We start from the raw sequence: 19,625 nt of genomic DNA on the forward strand, positions 1-19,625 counted from the left end.
GTGAGGTAGAATCTTGATTAAACATCTTTGATGGTAAGCAACACCAATACAAGCAGTTTGTAATCCGGTTCTCTGAACTGAGATGCAAGTAGTCATCTGCCGCAGTTAACCATTTCATGCACAGAAATAATGTATACAACTAACTACAAGAATTCCCAATGGTGTTATTGAGAAAGTATTTGCAATAAGGTATATTTCATTGTGAAAACAACTACACAAATCAGAATCCAGTTGATTTATTAGTGTTTACTGTTTATTAATGATATGTTTTCAAACCAATATAGTTCAATCAGTGTCAATAAAAGGTAGAAAATCAGATTCTAACAAGAATTTTACCTAAATAAGTCAGACAATAAATTGTATAACTGAGCTCAGCATTCTAACATCAGACATGCGATGCACTTTTAATGGGAAACAAGGGGGATTTCAGCTTTACACATACATTTGAGAATTATTCTTTCTCTGTCAGTCTGAATTGTCCCCTACATTCTACACTAAAATGAAGAATGTAACAGGCAAAATAAATAAAGTGGTAATTATTTAAGAGACCAGGGATTTATACAATTAACACTTTGAAGATGATATGACAAGGCAGTAATGCTGCTAAAAAGTGTTAAATTATTTATTTAAAGAAAACTTTGATAAAAAGATGGTTACAATACCAAAATAATGAAGATCTCCTTAACATTTCCCTATACATTGATGTAGGTTATTGATTTTGAATCACTGATATACAGTAAATCCCAGGTCTCTTTAATAATTACGATTTAGTTTATTTTGATCTCTGCTCCTTCCCTTTCTCCCATGGTCCACTCTCTTCTCCTATCAGATTCCTTCTTCTTCAGCCCTTTACCTTTCCCACCCACCTGGCTTCACCAATCACCTTCCAGCTTGTCCTTCTCCTCCCCCCACCTTTTTTCTGGCATCTTTTCCCTTCCTTCTCAGTCCTGAAGAAGGATCTCGGCCCAAAACGTCGACTGTTTGCTCTTTTCCACAGATGCTGCCTGATCTGCTGAGTTCCTCCAGCATTTTGTATGTGTTACTTTAGTTTATTTTGTCACCTCCATTTTTCATTTCAAAGTGAATCACTTCCAATTTCTCTGCAATAGATTTCATCTGTTCGGTTTACCAATTTGCATCTGCGCCCATTTGAATTTAGTTCCTTCACTGTACAAATCAGGGAACTCTTCAGAGTGAGGCTGCATAGATTTCAAAAGGAAAGTACATGTATATCTAAACTATCTCCAAGTTTTACCAATGAAGAGCAATCCAATGGTGTTGAAAACAGAGGGTGGTAGGTTCTTGATTAGCTAAAGGTTATGTGGAGAAGGCAGGAGAATGGGGTTGAGAGGGATAGTAAATCAGCTGTAATGGAATGGCAGAGCAGACTCGATGGGTCGAATGGCTTAACCCTGCTCCATTGTCACATGGTCTTCAAAAAGCATTTGCTAGCAGGCGAACAGTCTGCACTTTCATCTAGCATACTGATATTAATGAGATACAGCCTCTTCTGACCTTTTTCATATGAATGTAACAGTCATTAGAAATTCCTCCTTTAATCAAATTGCTATTGTTTTAAAAGCAGCCAAAGCCAAGTTGACAGGCCAAAAGTCACAGGGAAAGGGTGGGGGTGTATGATTAATAAATTCTACTGGTAATACCTACCTCATAAATCACAAAGACAGACAAACTGAAGAGTTAGGAGTCACTACATGCTTTCTTTCAGTTAGAGACCGCACACAAGTGCGAGTGAAATAACAGGCATCAATCAGATGAACATCATGGCTCTCTGCATCAATGGTGTCAAACGATAGACTCCATGCAGCGTAAGACTGATAAGTGCAAAGCTCCTAATGACTGCTACATCCAAATCTGAATCAACAGGGCTTGGACATGCACTGGCCAAAGTAACAACATAATGTGATGCTTTTAAAATAATCCTCATTTTTAAAAAGAGACAAACGGTTTTGGACACTTAAATTTTATTACACAAAATGTAACAATCTTTTAGCTATTGCTCCTTGGTCACAGCTGAGATTTGAGAAATATTCCATCTAATAATAAAAGCCAAGTTCACATCCTGAAAATTCCGAAGTTTGTTTTCTTTGTGGGTGCATTGAGTGCCGCACTGAGACTTAAACCTATCACCAACCTTGTGTCTGCAGGGTCAATTATGCCATCATCCCACAGTCTAGAAAGATAAGGAAATACATTTCAATTAGTAACAATTAATAAAGATAAATACCGATGTGGGTAAAACTCTGAAGATCACAGAAAAGCACTTAAAACATTCTGATGGCGTCAACAATCTACACAGTAAACAGAATTAACTATTAAACAATGCAAACATGAGGAAATCTGCAGATGCTGGAATTTCAAGCAACACACATCAAAGTTGCTGGTGAACACAGCAGGCCAGGCAGCATCTTTAGGAAGCGGTATAGTCGACTGTACCTCTTCCTAGAGATGCTGCCTGGCCTGCCGTGTTCACCAGCAACTTTTATATGTGTTGCTAACTATTAAACAACTTCACTTCCATGAGCAAGTGATAAGAGGTTTCAAAATCACACACTAACAAGACAAATAGATCAGGTAAAACTTTCAGAAAAACAAGAGACGGAAATCTTGAGCAACACACACAAAATGCTGGAGGAACTCAGCAGATCAGGCAGCATCTGTGGAGGGCAATAAATAGTCAACGTTTTTGGGCTGAGAACCTTATCAGGACTCCCGATGAGTCTTGGCCTGAAAAGTTGACTGCTTATTGCCTCCTTAGATGCTGCCTGACCTGTTGAGTTTCTCCAGCATTTTGTGCGTGTTGTTGAAGATTTCCAGATTTGCAGGATTTACAGTGATGAGATCCGTTCAAACCCCCCTGATCTCCCACTCCATTCAATGTCTGTACTACAGGATAGTTTGACATCTAACAGAGACAAGTCAGAATTTCTATAGTACGGCAGTGGGAAAATTCACAAACATCATCCTTTAAGATTGATAAAATGGCAGATGCTGGAAATCTAAACTAAATTATGGTAAAATACTGAAGGGTCAGACCAATGTGCAGGAGGAGAAAAAAATTAACCTTTTACATCAATGATCCTTTGTCAAAATAGGGGATTATGTTCATCATCTCCAATTCTGCCATCGCTAACTCTATGGCCATGAACCTGCTATTCTGCCTTTGATAGTCTGCTACCATATTCTCAACCTTCTTTGGTCAACTCTAAACTTCCCTTATACTGTATAACTAGTAGCACATCCGAGATTCAGCTTATCTCATCTTCCCTTCTGTACGTCCTTCAATATCTCAAATTTAAAAATTACCATTTAGCCATTCACTGATTTAAGGCCAAATCTCTAACTATACTTACAGCCATGTTGAGAACAACTTTTCCTTTGCGTTGAGTTAAGGCAGCTCCTCTCCCCACCTCTACAATCTTTCTCAGCTCCACATGCCTCTTTATTTGGATCTCTGAGGGATGTATCTCCAACTGCTGAACTTTTCACGATACTACTGTATTCTCTCCAGTAACCTCCTCACTTCTTCATTAAAATCTTCACCAAAGTCTGACCCTTCAATGGATAGTTCACTGATACCAGTACATGGATTCAGAATTTATGTTTTGATTTGGAGTCACTTGTTGTTAAAGACACTAAATGGAAGTTTCCTCTGCAAACATGGCAGGGTAAACAGTCTTCCCCCCTTTCTGCAGTAAGACATTCAGTACCAGCTGCCAAATTGAAGGTCTCAAAGCTCTCCGCTTCTTTTTGGATTCCAGACCTAACCAGTTCCCCTCTACCACCACTCTCCTCTGTCTAGCGGAATTGGTCCTTACTCTTAATAATTTCTCCTTTGGCTCCCCCCACTTCCTCCAAACTAAAGGTGTAGCCATGGGCACCTGTATGGGTCCCAGCTATGCCTGCCTTTTTGTTGGCTTTGTGGAACAATCTATGTTCCAAGCCTATACTGGTATCTGTCCCCCACTTTTCCTTCGCTACATCGACGACTGCATTGGCGCTGCTTCCTGCACACATGCTGAGCTCATTGACTTCATTAACTTTGCCTCCAACTTTCACTCTGCCCTCAAATTTACCTGATCCATTTCCGACACCTCCCTCCCCTTTTCTGATCTTTCTGTCTCTGTCTTTGGAGACAGCTTATCTACTGATGTTTACTTTAAGCCTATGGACTCTCACAGCTATCTGGACTATTCCTCTTCTCACCCTGTCTCTTGCAAAAATGCTATTCCCCTCTTGCAGTTCCTCTGTCTCCGCCGCATCTGCTCTCAGGATGAAACTTTTCATTCCAGGATGAAGGAAATGTCTTCCTTTTTTAAAGAAAGGGGCTTGCCTTCCTCCACCATCAACTCTGTTCTCAAATGCACCTCTCCCATTTCATGCACATCTGCTCTCACCCCATCCTCCTGCCACCCCACTAGGGATAGGGTTCCCCTTGTCCTCATCTACCACCCCACCAGCCTCCGGGTGCAACATATAATTCTCCGTAACTTCTGCCACCTCCAACGGGATCCCACCACCAAGCACATCTTTCCCTCCCCCCCTTTCTGCTTTCCACAGGGATCGCTCCTGACGTGACTCCCTTGTCCATTCGTCCCTCCCATCCCTTCCCACCGATCTCCCTCCAGGCACTTATCCTTGTAAGCGGAACAAGTGCTACACCTGCCCTTACACTTCCTCCTTCACCACCATTCAGGGCCCCAGACAGTCCTTCCAGGTGAGGCGACACTTCACCTGTGAGTCGGCTGGGGTGATATACTGTGTCCGGTGTTCCTGATGCGGCCTTCTATATATTGGTGAGACCCGATGCAGACTGGGAGACCGTTTCGCAGAACACCTACGCTCTGTCCACCAGAGAAAGCAGGATCTCCCAGTGGCCACACATTTTAATTCCACGTCCCATTCCCATTCTGATATGTCTATCCATGGTCTCCTCTACTATCAAGATGAAGCCACACTCAGGTTGGAGGAACAACACCTTATATTCCGTCTGAGTAGCCTCCAACCTGATGGCATGAACATTGATTTCTCTAATTTCCGTTAATGCCCCACCTCCCCCTCGTACCCCATCCCTTATTTATTTTTATTCCCCCTTTTTTTTTCTTCTCTCTCTGTCCCTCTCACAATAACTCCTTGCCTGCTCTCCATCTTCCTCTGGGCTCTCCTCCCTCTTTCTTTCTCCCTAGGCTTCCCGTCCCATGATCCTCTCCCTTCTCCAGCCTTGTATCCCTTTTGTCAATCAACTTTCCAGCTCTTAGATCCACCCCTCCCCTCCTGTCTTCTCCTATCATTTCGGATCTCCCCCCCACCCCCCGCCACTTTCAAATCTCTTACTATCTCTTCTTTCAGTTAGTCCTGACGAAGGGTCTCGGCCTGAAACATCGACTGTACTTCGTCCTATAGATGCTGCCTGGCCTGCTGCGTTCCACCAGCATTTTGTGTATGTTGCTTGAATTTCCAGCATCTGCAGACTTTCTCGTGTTTGCAAAATTGTTACCATTATCTGAATTCAATGAGTAGCAAATATCATTCTGGTAAAAAAATAAAAGAAATAAACAGATTTGATAGAAAATATTGATTTAAAGACTTGGTATTGAGTGTGATGTACTGTATTTCATTACTGGTCTGAATGGCCTTTCCAGTGACTTTAATATCAAGTCCATCATGAACAGGGTTAACACTACTGTTACATAAGGAATGAGTCACAGAAATGGCATTTGAAAAATCCATTCCTAATTGTAACTAATAGGCTGGACTGATGACCGTAGTTAGAGGAAATAAATTAGTCTGGCATTTCATAATGAATGAAACAGCAAAACTACAAAGTGATGTTTGAAGGAGTTAAAGAGTGATTTAATATGAAGCACATACTGAAAAATCCAGAGCAACACACACAAAATGCCAGAGGGCGAGTCAATACGGGGCACTTATAACACAAGAGATTCTGCAAATGCTGGCAATCCAGAGAAACACATACAAGATGCTGGAGGAACTCAGTAGGTCAGGCAGCATTTAAGGCAGGAAATAACCAGTTGATGTTTGGGGCCAAGATATTTCATCAGAGCTGGAAATAAAGGGGGCAGAATCCAGAATAAGAAGATTAAGGAGCAGGGGGAGGGACTGAGGGGTAGGAGTGTAGGCTGGCATGTGATAACGTGAGACCAGGTGAGGGGGGGAGAACAGGGGGGCAGGCAAGAAACCAGCAAGTTAGATGGCACCTGGAGAGGAGAATAGACAGTCGACGCTTCTAGCCAGAAGGGTCTTGGTCTGAAACATTGACAGTTGCATTTGTTCCCCTTCATTCCCAGAATCATCCCCGTTAACCTCCTCTGGACTCTCTCCAATGGCAACACATCCTTCTGAGATATGGGGCCAAAAGCTGTTGACAATACTCCAAATATGGCCTGTCTAGTGTCTTATAAAGGCTCAGCATTATCTCCTTGCTTTTATATTCTGTTCCCCTTCAAATAAATGTCAATGCATTTGCCTTCTTTAACACAGACTCAAGTTCTGCTGCAATCACATTGCATCCTCAGCACTACCCACCCATCCACCTGTTTTTGTATCATCTGCAAACTTTGCCACAAAGCCATCAATTCCATTACCAAACCATTTACAAACAATGTGAAGAGTAACAGTCCCAATACTGACCCCTGATAAAACCACTCGTCACTGGCAGCCAACCAGTAAACGCCCACCCCTTTATTCCCATGCACTGTATCCTGCCTGTCAGCCATTCCTCTATCCATGCCAGTGTCGTTTTTAAGGATTTTATCTTGTTAAGCAGCCTCATGTGTGGCACTTTATCAAATGCCTTCTGAAAATCCAAGTAAATGACATCCACTGCCTCTCCTTTGTCCACCCTGTTTGTTACTTACTTAAGGAACTCTAACAGATTTGTCAGGCAAGATTTCCCTTTATAGAAACCATGCTGACTTTCACTTATTTTATCATTAGTCTCCAAGTACTCGAAAACTTCATTCCTAATAGTAGACTGCAACACTTTCCCAATCATTGAGGTTAGGCTAACTGGCCTATAGCTTCCTTTCTTTTGCCTTCCTCCCTTCTTAAAGAGTAGAGTGCCATTTGCAATCTTCCAGTCCTCCAGGACCATGCCAGAATCAAGTGATTCTTGAAAGATCATGACCAATGCGTCCATTACCTCTTCAGCAACCTCTCTCAGGACTCTGGGATGTAGTCCATCTGGTCCAGAGTTTGCCGAGCACTTTTTCCCTTTCCAATGGAATATGAAAGTTAGTTGGCCAATAATATTAAAGAGGATACCAAAAGCTTCTTCAGATATATAGAGTGTAAAAGAGAGGCAAGACTGGATATTGGACCATTGGAAAACAGTGCAGGAGGGATAGTAATGGGGACAAGGAAATGGCGGATGAACTGAATAAGTATTTTGCATCAGTCTTCAATGTGGAAGACACTAGCAGTATGCTGGAAGTTCCAGGTGTCAGGGATCATGAAGTGTGTGTTACTATTACTAGGGAGAAGGTTCTTGGGAAACTGAAAGATGTGAAGGTAGGTTAGTCACATGGATCAGATTGTGTACACCCCAGGATTCTGAAAGAGGTGCTGGGAGAGATTGTGGAGGCATTAGTAATGATCTTTCAAGAATCACTAGATTCTGGAATGATTCTGGAAGACTGGAAAATTGCAAATGTCACTCCTCTCTTCAGGAAGAGAGGAAGGCAAAAGAAAGAAAATTACAGGCCAGTTAGTCTGACTTCAGTGGTTGGAAAGATGTTGGAGGTGACTGTTAAGAATGTGGTTTTAGGGTACTTGGAGGCACGTGATACAATAGGCTGTATTCAGCATGGGAAAATCTTGCTTGATAAATCTGTTGGAATTCTTTGAAGAAATAACAAGCAAGATAGATAAAGGAGAACCAGTTGATGTTGTGTACTTGGATTTTCAGAAGGCCTTTAACAAGGTGCCACACATGAGGCTGCTTCACAAGCTACAATCCCATGGTATTACAGGAAAGATTCTAGCATGGATAAATCAGTGGCTGATTGGCAGGAGGCAAAGAATGGGAATACAGAGGTCCTTTTCTGGTTGGCTGCCAGTGACCAGTATTTTTCCACAAATGTCTGTGATGGCACTGATACCTTTTATGTTATATGTCAATGATTTGAATGATGGAATTGATGGCTTTGTTGCAAAGTTTGCTGATGATACGAAGAAAGGTATATGGGCAGGTAACGTTGAAGAAGTAGAGAGGCTACAGAAGATTAGGGGAATGGGCGAAGAAGTGGCAGATGGAATACAGTGACACAAAGTATATGGTCATGCACTTTGGTAGAAGAAATGAAAGGGTTGACTAGCTTCTAAATGGATTGATAATACATAAAAAACTGTGGTTCAGGGAATTGGGAGTCCTTGTGCAGGATTCGCTAAAGGTTAATTTGCAGGTTCAGTCTATGGTAAGGAAGGCAAATGCAATGTTAGCATTAATTTGAAGAGGATTACAATGTAAAAGCTAAGATGTAATGTTGAGAATTTATAAAGCACTGGTGAGGTCTCACTTGGAGTATTGTGAGCAGTTTTGGGCCCCTTATCTTAGAAAGGATGTGCTGAAACTGGAGAGGGTTTAAGGAAGGTTCACGAAAATGACTCCCAGATTGAACGGCTTGTCATATGAAGAGCATTTGATGGCTCTGAGCCTGTATTCACTGGAATTCAGAAGAATGAGGGGTGACTTAATTGAAACCAATTGAATGGTGAAAGGCCTTGACAGAGTGGACGTGGAAAGGATGTTTCCTTTGGTGGGAGAGTCTAAGACCAAAACACTCAGCCTCAGAATAGAAGGGGTCCTTTTAGAAGAGAGATGAAGAGGAATTAGTCTAGCCAGAGTGGTGAATCTGTGGAAATCTCTGCCAGAAGCATCTGTGGAAGCCAAGTCTTTATGTATATTTAAGTCAGAGGTTGATAGATTCTTGATCGGTCAGGGCATAAAGATACACAGGGAGTAGGTGGGGGGGGGGGAGTGGAATGAAAGGCAGGAGATTGGGATTGAAAGGAAAAATGGGATCAGCCATGACGAAATGGTGGAGCAGAACCAATGGACTAAATGGCCCAATTCTGCTCCTGTATCTTATGATCTGATGTACAGGTGTTCCTAATAAAGTGGCCACTGAGTGCATAATCCCTTAAGCATAATATATTCAAAGCTAAATAATCCGGAGTTTTTATTTTCTTGTCCTTATTCATTTTGTCAGGATGTGAGCATTGCTGATGAAGCCAGTAGTTTGTACACATCCCTCACTGTCCCATTTCAGAAGAGTCAACAGTATCAGTCTGGAGTCTTGTACAGACCAAATTTATATTCCCACATGACAAAACTGATGAAACCAGCTGCATCCAATATTTAAAAATGTTATCAAAATATTTAATTGTCAAAGAATACAGAAGCGAAACGCAGCCATCTGTTGAAAAAAAATCAAAGTTCACATCAAGTGCTGTAAAAGTAAATATTTAAAAGGCAAGCTTGGTCCAATGTAATAGGATATTACTTGGAAACCATTTTCAATCCTTTGCAAAAACATTTCAGGATAAACACTGGGGGTTAACAGGCCACTGAAAGAAGGAAATACACCAGTGACCGTTGAGTTATTGGCTGGTGAAAAATCGATGCGGTAATAATTAATTTAATGAGAGACAGCCACCAAAATGAAGGACGGAGAGCAGTAATGTTATTCATTTGTAGAGCTAACTAGGTGAAGGGCCTGAATCCATCACACAGGAAGACAGTAAAGTAGTTTGATGAAGTAACATTGTTAGACTTCGGGCTTTGGAAGTCTAAACATTGCAAAAAAGAAAGGAAACCATTTGGAATTAAAATGCTGCGTTTTTCCGAATATACAACTATAATAAAGTGCAAAGGCTATTGGGGAGAGTTTAAACTAGAATTGCTGGGGGTGGGATCAGAACTGAAGTGACAAAGGAAAGGGAGGTTGGCTCACAAATAGAGAAAGTTTGGAGACAGTGTGAGAGGAGGATAGGCAGGTGATAGAGAAGGGACACACTCAGACTGATGGCTTGAGATGTGTCTATTTTAATGCGAGGAGTATTATGAATAAAGCGGATCAGCTTAGAGCGTGGACCAGCACTTGGAGTTATGATGTTGCGGCCATTACAGAGACTTGGATGGAGCAGGGGCAGGAATGGTGACTTCAAGTGCCAGGCTTTAGATGTTTTAGAAAGGACAGAGAGGGAGGCAAAAGAGGTGGGGTGTGGCACTGTTGATCAGAGACAGTGTCATGGTTGCAGAAAAGGAGGAAGCCATAGGGGGGTTGTCTATGGAGCCTCTGTTGGTGGAAGTTAGGAACAGGAAGGGGTCAACTCTACTGGGTGTTTTTATGTTCTTCCTGTGACAGACCCGCCCACATGTCACAGCTTCAACAAAATTAGACGATAAAACTATATAAAACTCACCCAAGTACCTTAACAAGTACAAAAGAGTGATTTTAAGGCAACAAGCTTATCTTCACATTCAGTGAACACTTACTGTAGATGACTTAGAATCTCTTAATTCAATTTACCTGCAATTATAAGTGACCAGATTAGAATTCTGCCTAAAGGAAGTTTAACATACAAACAAAGGTGATTTGACTATTGAAGTTCCATTTTACAAAGAACAAATAGCATGGTGTTGACAATATTCTTTGAGAATCCTATTTTCATTAGCTTGAGATATCAATGTTATGAATATTTGTATTCATTAAAAAGGGAACACAGCCAAACCAAATAGACAGAAAAAAAAAGTCAATTTCCCCAACTTTATTTAGTTATCTGGAATGAACTTTATCAAAAGGCAGGAGAAACAGTGTCAGTCATGGCATTCAAAACAAGAACCGCAGAAAGTCTAGAAGAAAAAATGTTAACAAGGCTACAGCAGATATCCAGAGATTGGCACAGCCTGCAGTGATGGTGGTCAGGGCCCAGTGATTCCTGTGGCCTCTGGTGTTGTAATGGTTCTCTGAATGTACTGGAGCTAAGAACTGAAAAGATTGCACACTATCTGCAAATCAAATGAGAGGCGCAAGATCTGACATTGCTGTTTGTAAATCAACATTTACACTAGGTGAAGGTTAGCAGAAGCATATTGGCAAGTACAAAACAGCTGACTTGGTAACAAACAGATTTAACAGAATCTGTCATTTTGGGATATCACTTTTAATAATGATGATTCGGTGAAGGAGATTTTAGTTTTCTTTTCAACGACCCATCTCATTGTAAATTTCGTTAAAAGTATTAAGTGCATGGCGTTCCAGATCAATTACTCACAGTGGCATATTGGGTACCTGTCAAATAAAATCAAATTCCTCCACAAACAAATAAACTTTATCAATAACTTTTGACAGGATCAATTCATCAATTGAAATTAACCAAATTCCCATGGTTGTATCATAATAATTATTTTCTGCAGAAAAGAAACTGATAAAGCTCCTTTGTGCACCGTCATGGGGGTTCTCTCACAGCAATCTATGTGTCAGGGCAGCACGGGAGCATAGTGGTTAGCTGAAAAATCAATTAAGATTTCAATTTCCACCGCTGTCTGTAAGGAGTTTCGATCTTCTCCCAGTGATGCCTGATTTTCCTCCAAGTGCTCCAGTTTCCTCCCACATTCTAAAGACGTACAGGTTAGGGTTAGTAAACTGTCGTCATGCTATGTTGGCACGAGAAGTGTGGCAACACTTGTGGGCTGCCCCCAGCGCAATCCTCGGTTTTGATTTGACATAAATGACACATTTCACTGTATGTTTCGATGTACATGTGACAAGTAAAGCAGATCAATCTCTTTGCGTTGCTCAAGATGCGTGGCATCTGCACAGCCTCCTGTGACAAAGAACCGTGGAATTAGATGTTTTACTTTACCTGGCACTGGAGTAGTAAGGGCTGCCTTCTTCTTCAAACCTCCGAATGATTGGTTCCTTTAGAGCCATTTCATCTTCTGCAGAGAACTACAGAAACAACACACATTAAAACCATCAGCATTTGATGAGATTTCCAGAATCTGCAATTTTTGGATTTCCATCGGTTTCCATCTTTCCCAAATTCATCTTTTGGGAAAAGTTAACATTTTTGCCCATCCCTACATCACAACACATCTCCAAAGTAGAGTGCTGTGTACTTTGGTCTCAGAATTCACGGGTTTGGAAAATGTTGGTAAATGCCTCCTTCTTCATACTACCATTAGAGGGGAGATGCAAGACCCTGAAGACAGTCACTCAATGTTTCAGGAACAGCTTCTTCCCCTCTGCCGTCAGATTTCCGAACAGACAATGAACCCATGTTCACTACCTCACTACTTTGTTTGCTCTCTCTTTCTGCACTACTCATTATATACAAAAACACGTATGTCAGAATGCTGTCAATCAACTATAGTTAAGCATTTAACACCATCATTCCCACAAACCTGATTGATAAGTTACAGAACCAGGGCCTCTGTAATTGGATCCTCGACTTCCCAACCGGAAGACCATGATCCGTGCAGACTGGTGATAATATCGAAGGCCGTTGTATTGACAGACTAGTGTGTCGTGGGAGGCAGAAGATATTTGGCTGTGTGCGACACAACGGACTTTTAAGTCAAGTCAAGTGGCTTTTTATTGTCATTTCAACCATAAATTGCTGGTACAGTACACAGTAAAAACGAAACAACGTTATTCCAGGATCATGGTGCTACATGAAACAACACAAAACTACAGTAGACTATGTAAGACAACACAAAAACTGCACTATACTACAGACCTACACAGGACTACATAAAGTGCACAAAACAGTGCAGGGCATTACAATAAATAATCAACAAGACAATAGGCACAGTAGAGGACAAATTACAATAAAATAATAAATGATGTAGATATCAGTCTAGTCTCTGGGTATTAAGGAGTCTGATGGCTTAGAACCATAGAACATTACAGCACAGAAACAGCCCTTTTGACCCTTCTTGGCTGTGCCGAACCATTTTTCTGCCTAGTTCCACTGACCTGCACCTGGACCATATCCTCCAGACACCTCTCATCCACGTACCTGTCCAAGTTTTTCTTAAACATTAAAAGTGAGCTCACATTTACCACTTCATCTGGCAGCTCATTCCACACTCCCACCACTCTCTGTATGAAGAAGCCCCCACCAATGTTCCCTTTAAACCTTTCCCCCCTCACCCTTAACCCATGTCCTCTGGTTTTTTTCTCCCCTTGCCTCAGTGGAAAAAGCCTGCTTGTATTCACTCTATCTATACCCATCATAATTTTATATACCTCGATCAAATCTCCCCTCATTCTTCTACGCTCCAGGGAATAAAGTCCTAACCTATTCAACCTTTCTCTGTAACTCAGTTTCTCAAGTCCCGGTAACATCCTTGTAAACCTTCTCTGCACTCTTTCAACCTTATTAATATCCTTCCTGTAATTTGGTGACCAAAACTGCACACAATACTCCAAATTCGGCCTCACCAATGCCTTATACAACCTCACCATAACATTCCAACTCTTATACTTAATACTTTGATTTATAAAGGCCAATGTACCAAAAGCTCTCTTTACGACCTTATCTACCTGTGACACCACTTTTAGGGAATTTTGTATCTGTATTCCCAGATCCCTCTGTTCTACTGCACTCCTCAGTGCCCTACCATTTACCTTGTATGTTCTACCTTGGTTTGCCCTTCCAAAGTGCAATACCTCACACTCGTCTGTATTAAACTCCATCTGCCATTATTCAGCCCATTTTCCAGCTGGTCCAAATCCCTCTGTAAGCTTTGGAAACCTTCCTCACTGTCCACTACACCTCCAATCTTTGTATCATCAGCATATTTGCTGATCCAACTTACCACATTATCATCTAGATCATTGATATAGATGACAAATAACAATGGACCCAGCACTGATCCCTGTGGCACACCACTAGTCACAGGCCTCCACTCTGAGAAGCAATTCTCCACTACTACTCTCTGACTTCTTCCATTGAGCCAATATCTAATCCAATTTACTACCTCTCCATGTATACAATAGACAATAGACAATAGGTGCAGAAGTAGACCATTCAGCCCTTTGAGCCTGCACCACCATTCTGAGATCATGGCTGATCATCTACTATCAATACCCGGTTCCTGCCTTGTCCCCATAACCCTTGATTCCCCTATCCATAAGATACCTATCTAGCTCCTTCTTGAAAGCATCCAGAGAATTGGCCTCCACTGCCTTCTGAGGCAGTGCGTTTCACACCTCCACAACTCTCTGGGAGAAGAAGTTCCTCCTCAATTCTGTCCTAAATGACCTACCCCTTATTCTTAAACCATGCCCTCTGGTACTGGACTCTCTCAGCATCTGGAACATATTTCCTGCCTCTATCTTGTCCAATCCCTTAATAATCTTATATGTCTCAATCAGATCCCCCCTCAATCTCCTTAATTCCAGCGTGTACAAGCCCAGTCTCTCTAACCTCTCTGCGTAAGACAGTCCGGACATCCCAGGAATTAACCTAGTGAACCTACGCTGCACCTCCTCCACAGCCAGGATGTTCTTCCTTAACCCTGGAGACCAAAACTGCACACAATACTCCAGGTGTGGTCTCACCAGGGCCCTGTACAAATGCAAAAGGATTTCCTTGCTCTTGTACTCAATTCCCTTTGTAATAAAGGCCAACATTCCATTAGCCTTCTTCACTGCCTGCTGCACTTGCTCACTTGTTCATACCTAGTGACTGAATCTTCCTAACTAACCTCCCATGCGGGACCTTGTCAAAGGCCTTACTGAAGTCCATGTAGACAACATCCACTGCCTTCCCTTCATCTACTTTCATGGTAAACGCCTCAAAAAACTCTAATAGATTTGTTAAACATGACCTACCACGCACAAAGCCAAGTTGACTCTCCCTAATAAGTCCCTGTCTATCCGAATACTTGTAGATCCTATCTCTTAGTACTCCTTCCAATAATTTACCTACTACCGACGTCAAATTTACCGGCCTATAATTCCCCAGATTACTTTTAGAGCCTTTTTTAAACAACGGAACAACATGAGCTATCCTCCAATCCTCTGGCACCTCACTCGTAGATACCAACATTTTAAATATATCTGCCAGGGCCCCTGCAATTTCAACACTAGTCTCCTTCAAGGTCCGAATGAAAACCCTGTCAGATCCTGGGGATTTATCTACTCTGATTTGCCTCAAGATAGCAAGCACCTCCTCCTCTTCAATCTGTATAGGTTCCATGACCTCACTACTTGTTTGCCTTATTTCCATTGACTCCACGCCAGTTTCCTTAGTAAATACAGACGCAAAAAAACCATTTAATATCTCCCCCATTTCTTTTGGTTCCATACACAGCCGACCACTCTTATCTTCAAGAGGACAATTTTATCCCTTACTGTCCTTCTGCTCTTAATATATCTGTAGAAGCTCTTTGGATTATCCTTCACCCTGACTGCCAAAGCAACCTCATGTCTTCTTTTAGCCCTCCTGATTACTTTCTTAAGTATTTTTTTGCACTTTTTATACTCCTCAAACACCTTATTTGCTGTCTGTTTCCTATACATGTTATACATCTCTCTCTTCTTCTTTATCAGAGCTCCAATATCCCTTGAGAACCAAGGTTCCTTATTCTTATTCACTTTGCCTTTAATCCTGACAGGAACATACAAACTCTGCACTCTCAAAGTTTCTCCTTTGAAGGCCTCCCACTTACCAATCACATCCTTGCCAGAGAACAACCTGTCCCAATCCACGCTTTTTAGATCCTTTCTCATTTCTTCAAATTTGGCCTTTTTCCAGTTTAGAACTTCAACCCGAGGACCAGATCTATCCTTGTCCATGATCAAGTTCAAACTAATGGTGTTATGGTCACTGGAACAAAAGTGTTCCCCCACACACACTTCTGTCACCTGTCCTAACTCATTTCCTAATGGGAGATCTAATATTGCATCCTCTGTAGTTGGTACCTCTATATATTGATTTAGAAAACTTTCCTGAACATATTTTACAAACTCTAACCTGTCTAGACCTTTAACAGTATGGGAGTCCCTATCAATATGTGGAAAATTAAAATCACAACTTTATGTTTCCTGCAGTTGTCTGCTATCTCTCTGCAGATTTGCTCCTCCAATTCTTGCTGACTATTGGGTGGTCTATAATACAACCCCATTAATGTGGTCATACCTTTCCTGTTTCTCAGCTCCACCCATATGGCCTCGGTAGACAAGCCCTCTAAGCTGTCCTGCCTGAGCACTGCTGTAACATTTTCCCTGACTAGCAATGCCACCCCACCACCCTTCATTCCTCTGCCTCTATCACGTCTGAAACATCGGAACCCTGGAACATTAAGCTGCCAGTCCTGCCCCTCCTGTAGCCAAGTTTCACTAATGGCTATAATGTCGTAATTCCATGTGTCAATCCATGCTCTCAGCTCGTCAGCCTTCCCACAATACTCCTTGCATTGAAATAGACAGACCTCAGAAGATTATTACCACCACACACAACCCTTCTATTTGTGACTTTGCATGAACTTTTAACATAATTTATTTTCACCCCTGCTCCACTAGCTGCTCTGGCACTCTGGTTCCCACCCCCCTGCAAATCTAGTTTAAACCCTCCCCAATAGCACGAACAAACTTCCCTAAAAGGTTATTGGTCCCCTCGTAGTTCAGGTGTAACCCGTCTCTCTTGTACAGGTCCCACCTGCCCCAGAAGAGGTCCCTGTAATGTATTGTGTGAGTATTCATAGCGTCAGAGTGTGTAAGATGTCAGGACGTGGAGAAGTAAAAATGGAAGTCTGGTGAATAAACGTGGTTGTTCAATCTACAGCGGTGTCCGAGTCACATCAATATTACATGGTGTCAGAAGAAATCGTGGAAAAAAAAGGAAGAGAAGACACGTAAAAGATGTCACAGTTACAGCCAGCGTCAAGTTTAAGCCGACAAGGTAATCTTGCTGAGAGCTGGAAAATATGAATCTAGAAGTTTGAGCTGTTTTGCACCGCTAGTGGCCTAGCTGAAAAGACGGAGAAAGTGCAATGTGCTACGTTTCTGCATGTGGGGCGGGAGAAGAGGCAATCAAGGTTTGCAACACGTTTGTCTTCCAAGATGATGAGCAAGAAAAAATTGAAGTGTTGAAGAAAAAGTTTTAAGATTGCTGCAAACTGACAAAAAACCTACCGTACATCCGACACAAGTTTTTCACGAGGGCTCAAGGACCAATAGAGACCATAAACGCCTATGTAACAGATTTGAAGAGCAAGGCAAAAGACTGTGAGTTTGGACAACTGCATGACTCTTTAATACGTGACAGGATTGTATGCGGCATATGGGATGATTAAGTGAGAGGCAGGCTACTTAGAGAGGCAGATCTTACATTAGAAAAGGCCAGCGAGATCACGTCAAGTCAGGTTAAAATGCTCAATGAAGAGATTGAAGTGCACAAAATAAAAGCTGTGAAAACTGACAAGAATAGGACAAAGCCAGCTCCACAGGATGATCAAAAGGAAGGTAACTGCAACAAATGTGGTTATAAACATGGATACAGAAAATGCCTAGCCTTTGGTCAGACATGCAAGTTATGCCAGAAAAGAAATCACTTTGCAAAGATATGCAAATCAAAGGAGCACCCAAGGAAAATGAATGCTGTGGAACAGAGTGAGGGTAACAGTGACATGTTCATTGGCACGGTTGAAGTGGAACAGGAGGTATGCATCAAGAATATTGAAAAGCAGAGATGGAGGATGAAGATGATTGGACTCAAGATCTGATAATAAACAGGAGGAATGTGACATATTTCGGCCACAAGACGGTACCACTGGGCAAAAAAGCACTCAACTGTGTGTACAAAGGTCAAAAATACAAGATCAAGTTTGAAATAGTACAGCAACATGTTTCTGCAATACTGGGCAAAGCAACATGCACAAAGCTAGGCCTGGTGAAACGAATCTATGGTGTTGAAAAAGAAAATGACATTCTCAAAGACTTTGATGACTTGTTTTCTGGACTAGGATGTTTACCAGGGAAACACCATATCCAGATTGATGCAACTATTGCACCAGTCGTGCATGCCCTGAGAAAGATTCCAGTAGCTCTCTGGGATCGAGTCGTGGAGGAGCTACACAGAATGGAACAGATGGGAGTCATAACAAGACAAATAGAGCCGACCGACTGGGTGAATAGTATAGTGACAGTGGTCACAGAAAAAAAGACGAGGATTTGCATGGATCCACAAGATCTCAACCAAGCCATCAAAAGAAAGCACTATCCACTGCTCACAGTTGAAGAAGTTGTCTCCCGCGTGCCTAATGCAAAATACTTTTCAGTATTAGACGCAAATCAAGGTTTCTGGCAGATCAAGCTGGATGATGAAAGTTCCAAATTATGCACTTTCAACACACCCATCAGGAAATATCGTTTCCTGCGTCTACCCTTTGGGATTTCTTCTGCATCAGAGGTATTCCAGAGATCCGTGGCACAAATGATTGAAGGCCTGGACGGGGTGGTCAACATCATCGATGATTTGCTGATATGGGGTGATACAATTGAGGAACATGATCAGAGACTGAGGTAGCTCCTGGAGAGAGCACGTGAGTACAACCTAAAACTGAACAAAAGTAAATGTAAGATCAGAACTACAGAGATCAAATACATAGATCATGTGCTCAGTGCTGATGGGCTAAAACCAGATGATGAAAAGGTCAGAGCTGTGTACAGCTACACCACCCGAAGACAAGCAAGAACTATTGAGGTTCATGGGCATGATACAGTATCTTGCCAAATTCATTCCCAACTAATCAGAGGTCAGCGCTCCACTCCGACAGCTACTAGAGAGCAACACTGAATGGCATTGGGAAGACGAACAAAAGAAAAGTTTTGACACATTGAAGCAGTTGGTTACCAATGCACCAGCACTCAAGTTCTATGATGTCAATAAACTGGTGACGACATCTGTGGATGCCAGTTCGGAGGGAATAGGAGCTGTTATACCAGGATAGGAGGCCTGTGGCATATGGATCACGAGCACTTACGGACTGTCAACGCCGATATGCTCAAATCGAGAAGGAATTACTCGCCATAGTTTATGGGTGTGAGAAGTTCCACCAATATGTATATGGCGAAGAAATCCAGGTTGAGAGTGATCACAAACCACTTGAGAGCATCTTCAAAAAGCCACTCCACCAAGCTCCTATGAGGCTGCAAAGGATGCTTCTCAGGCTACAGAGGTACACTCTCACAGTCACCTATAAGCCAGGAAAAGAGGCCGTGCTTACCTCAAAGAGCAAAAGGAAGAGTTGCTAGGAAGAGAGCTAGAGGTCAACTGGGTTACACCTCAGCTACCCATCTCTGAGGAGAAGTTGAAGATGTTCAGGAAAGCGACTGCAGATGATCCTGAAATGCAAATGCTAAGAGACATTACAATGAATGGATGGCCAAGAGAAAGAAAAGATGTTCCAAAGGAAATGCAGAAATACTGGACACTTAAAGAGGAAATCAGCTCTGCATCAGGACTAATGTTCAAAACGGCAAAACTCATCGTACCAAACCAAATGAGACAGGAAGTGTCCTGTGCATCTGTACATGGAAACTCCCTCTTGCCTGTCTTCAGCAGATGCT

The 19,625-nt window shown here is 42.0% G+C and overlaps 1 protein-coding gene across 1 annotated transcript in view; it reads right to left on the bottom strand.

Moving 5' to 3' along the window:
- Positions 1-231: 231 nt before the first annotated feature.
- Positions 232-19,625, bottom strand: part of mccc2 (methylcrotonyl-CoA carboxylase subunit 2) — a 124,287-nt gene continuing 104,893 nt past the window's right edge. Inside the window, exons 16-17 of the mRNA XM_072281174.1 lie at positions 11,908-11,993; positions 232-2,191 (exon numbers count right to left, since the gene is read on the bottom strand). Coding sequence (XP_072137275.1) covers positions 2,074-2,191; positions 11,908-11,993 — 204 coding nt within the window. The 3' untranslated portion in view covers positions 232-2,073. The remainder of the gene's footprint in view (positions 2,192-11,907; positions 11,994-19,625) is intronic.

Source organism: Mobula birostris, chromosome 17 (genome assembly GCF_030028105.1).
Source record: "Mobula birostris isolate sMobBir1 chromosome 17, sMobBir1.hap1, whole genome shotgun sequence".
NCBI lineage: Eukaryota > Metazoa > Chordata > Chondrichthyes > Myliobatiformes > Myliobatidae > Mobula > Mobula birostris.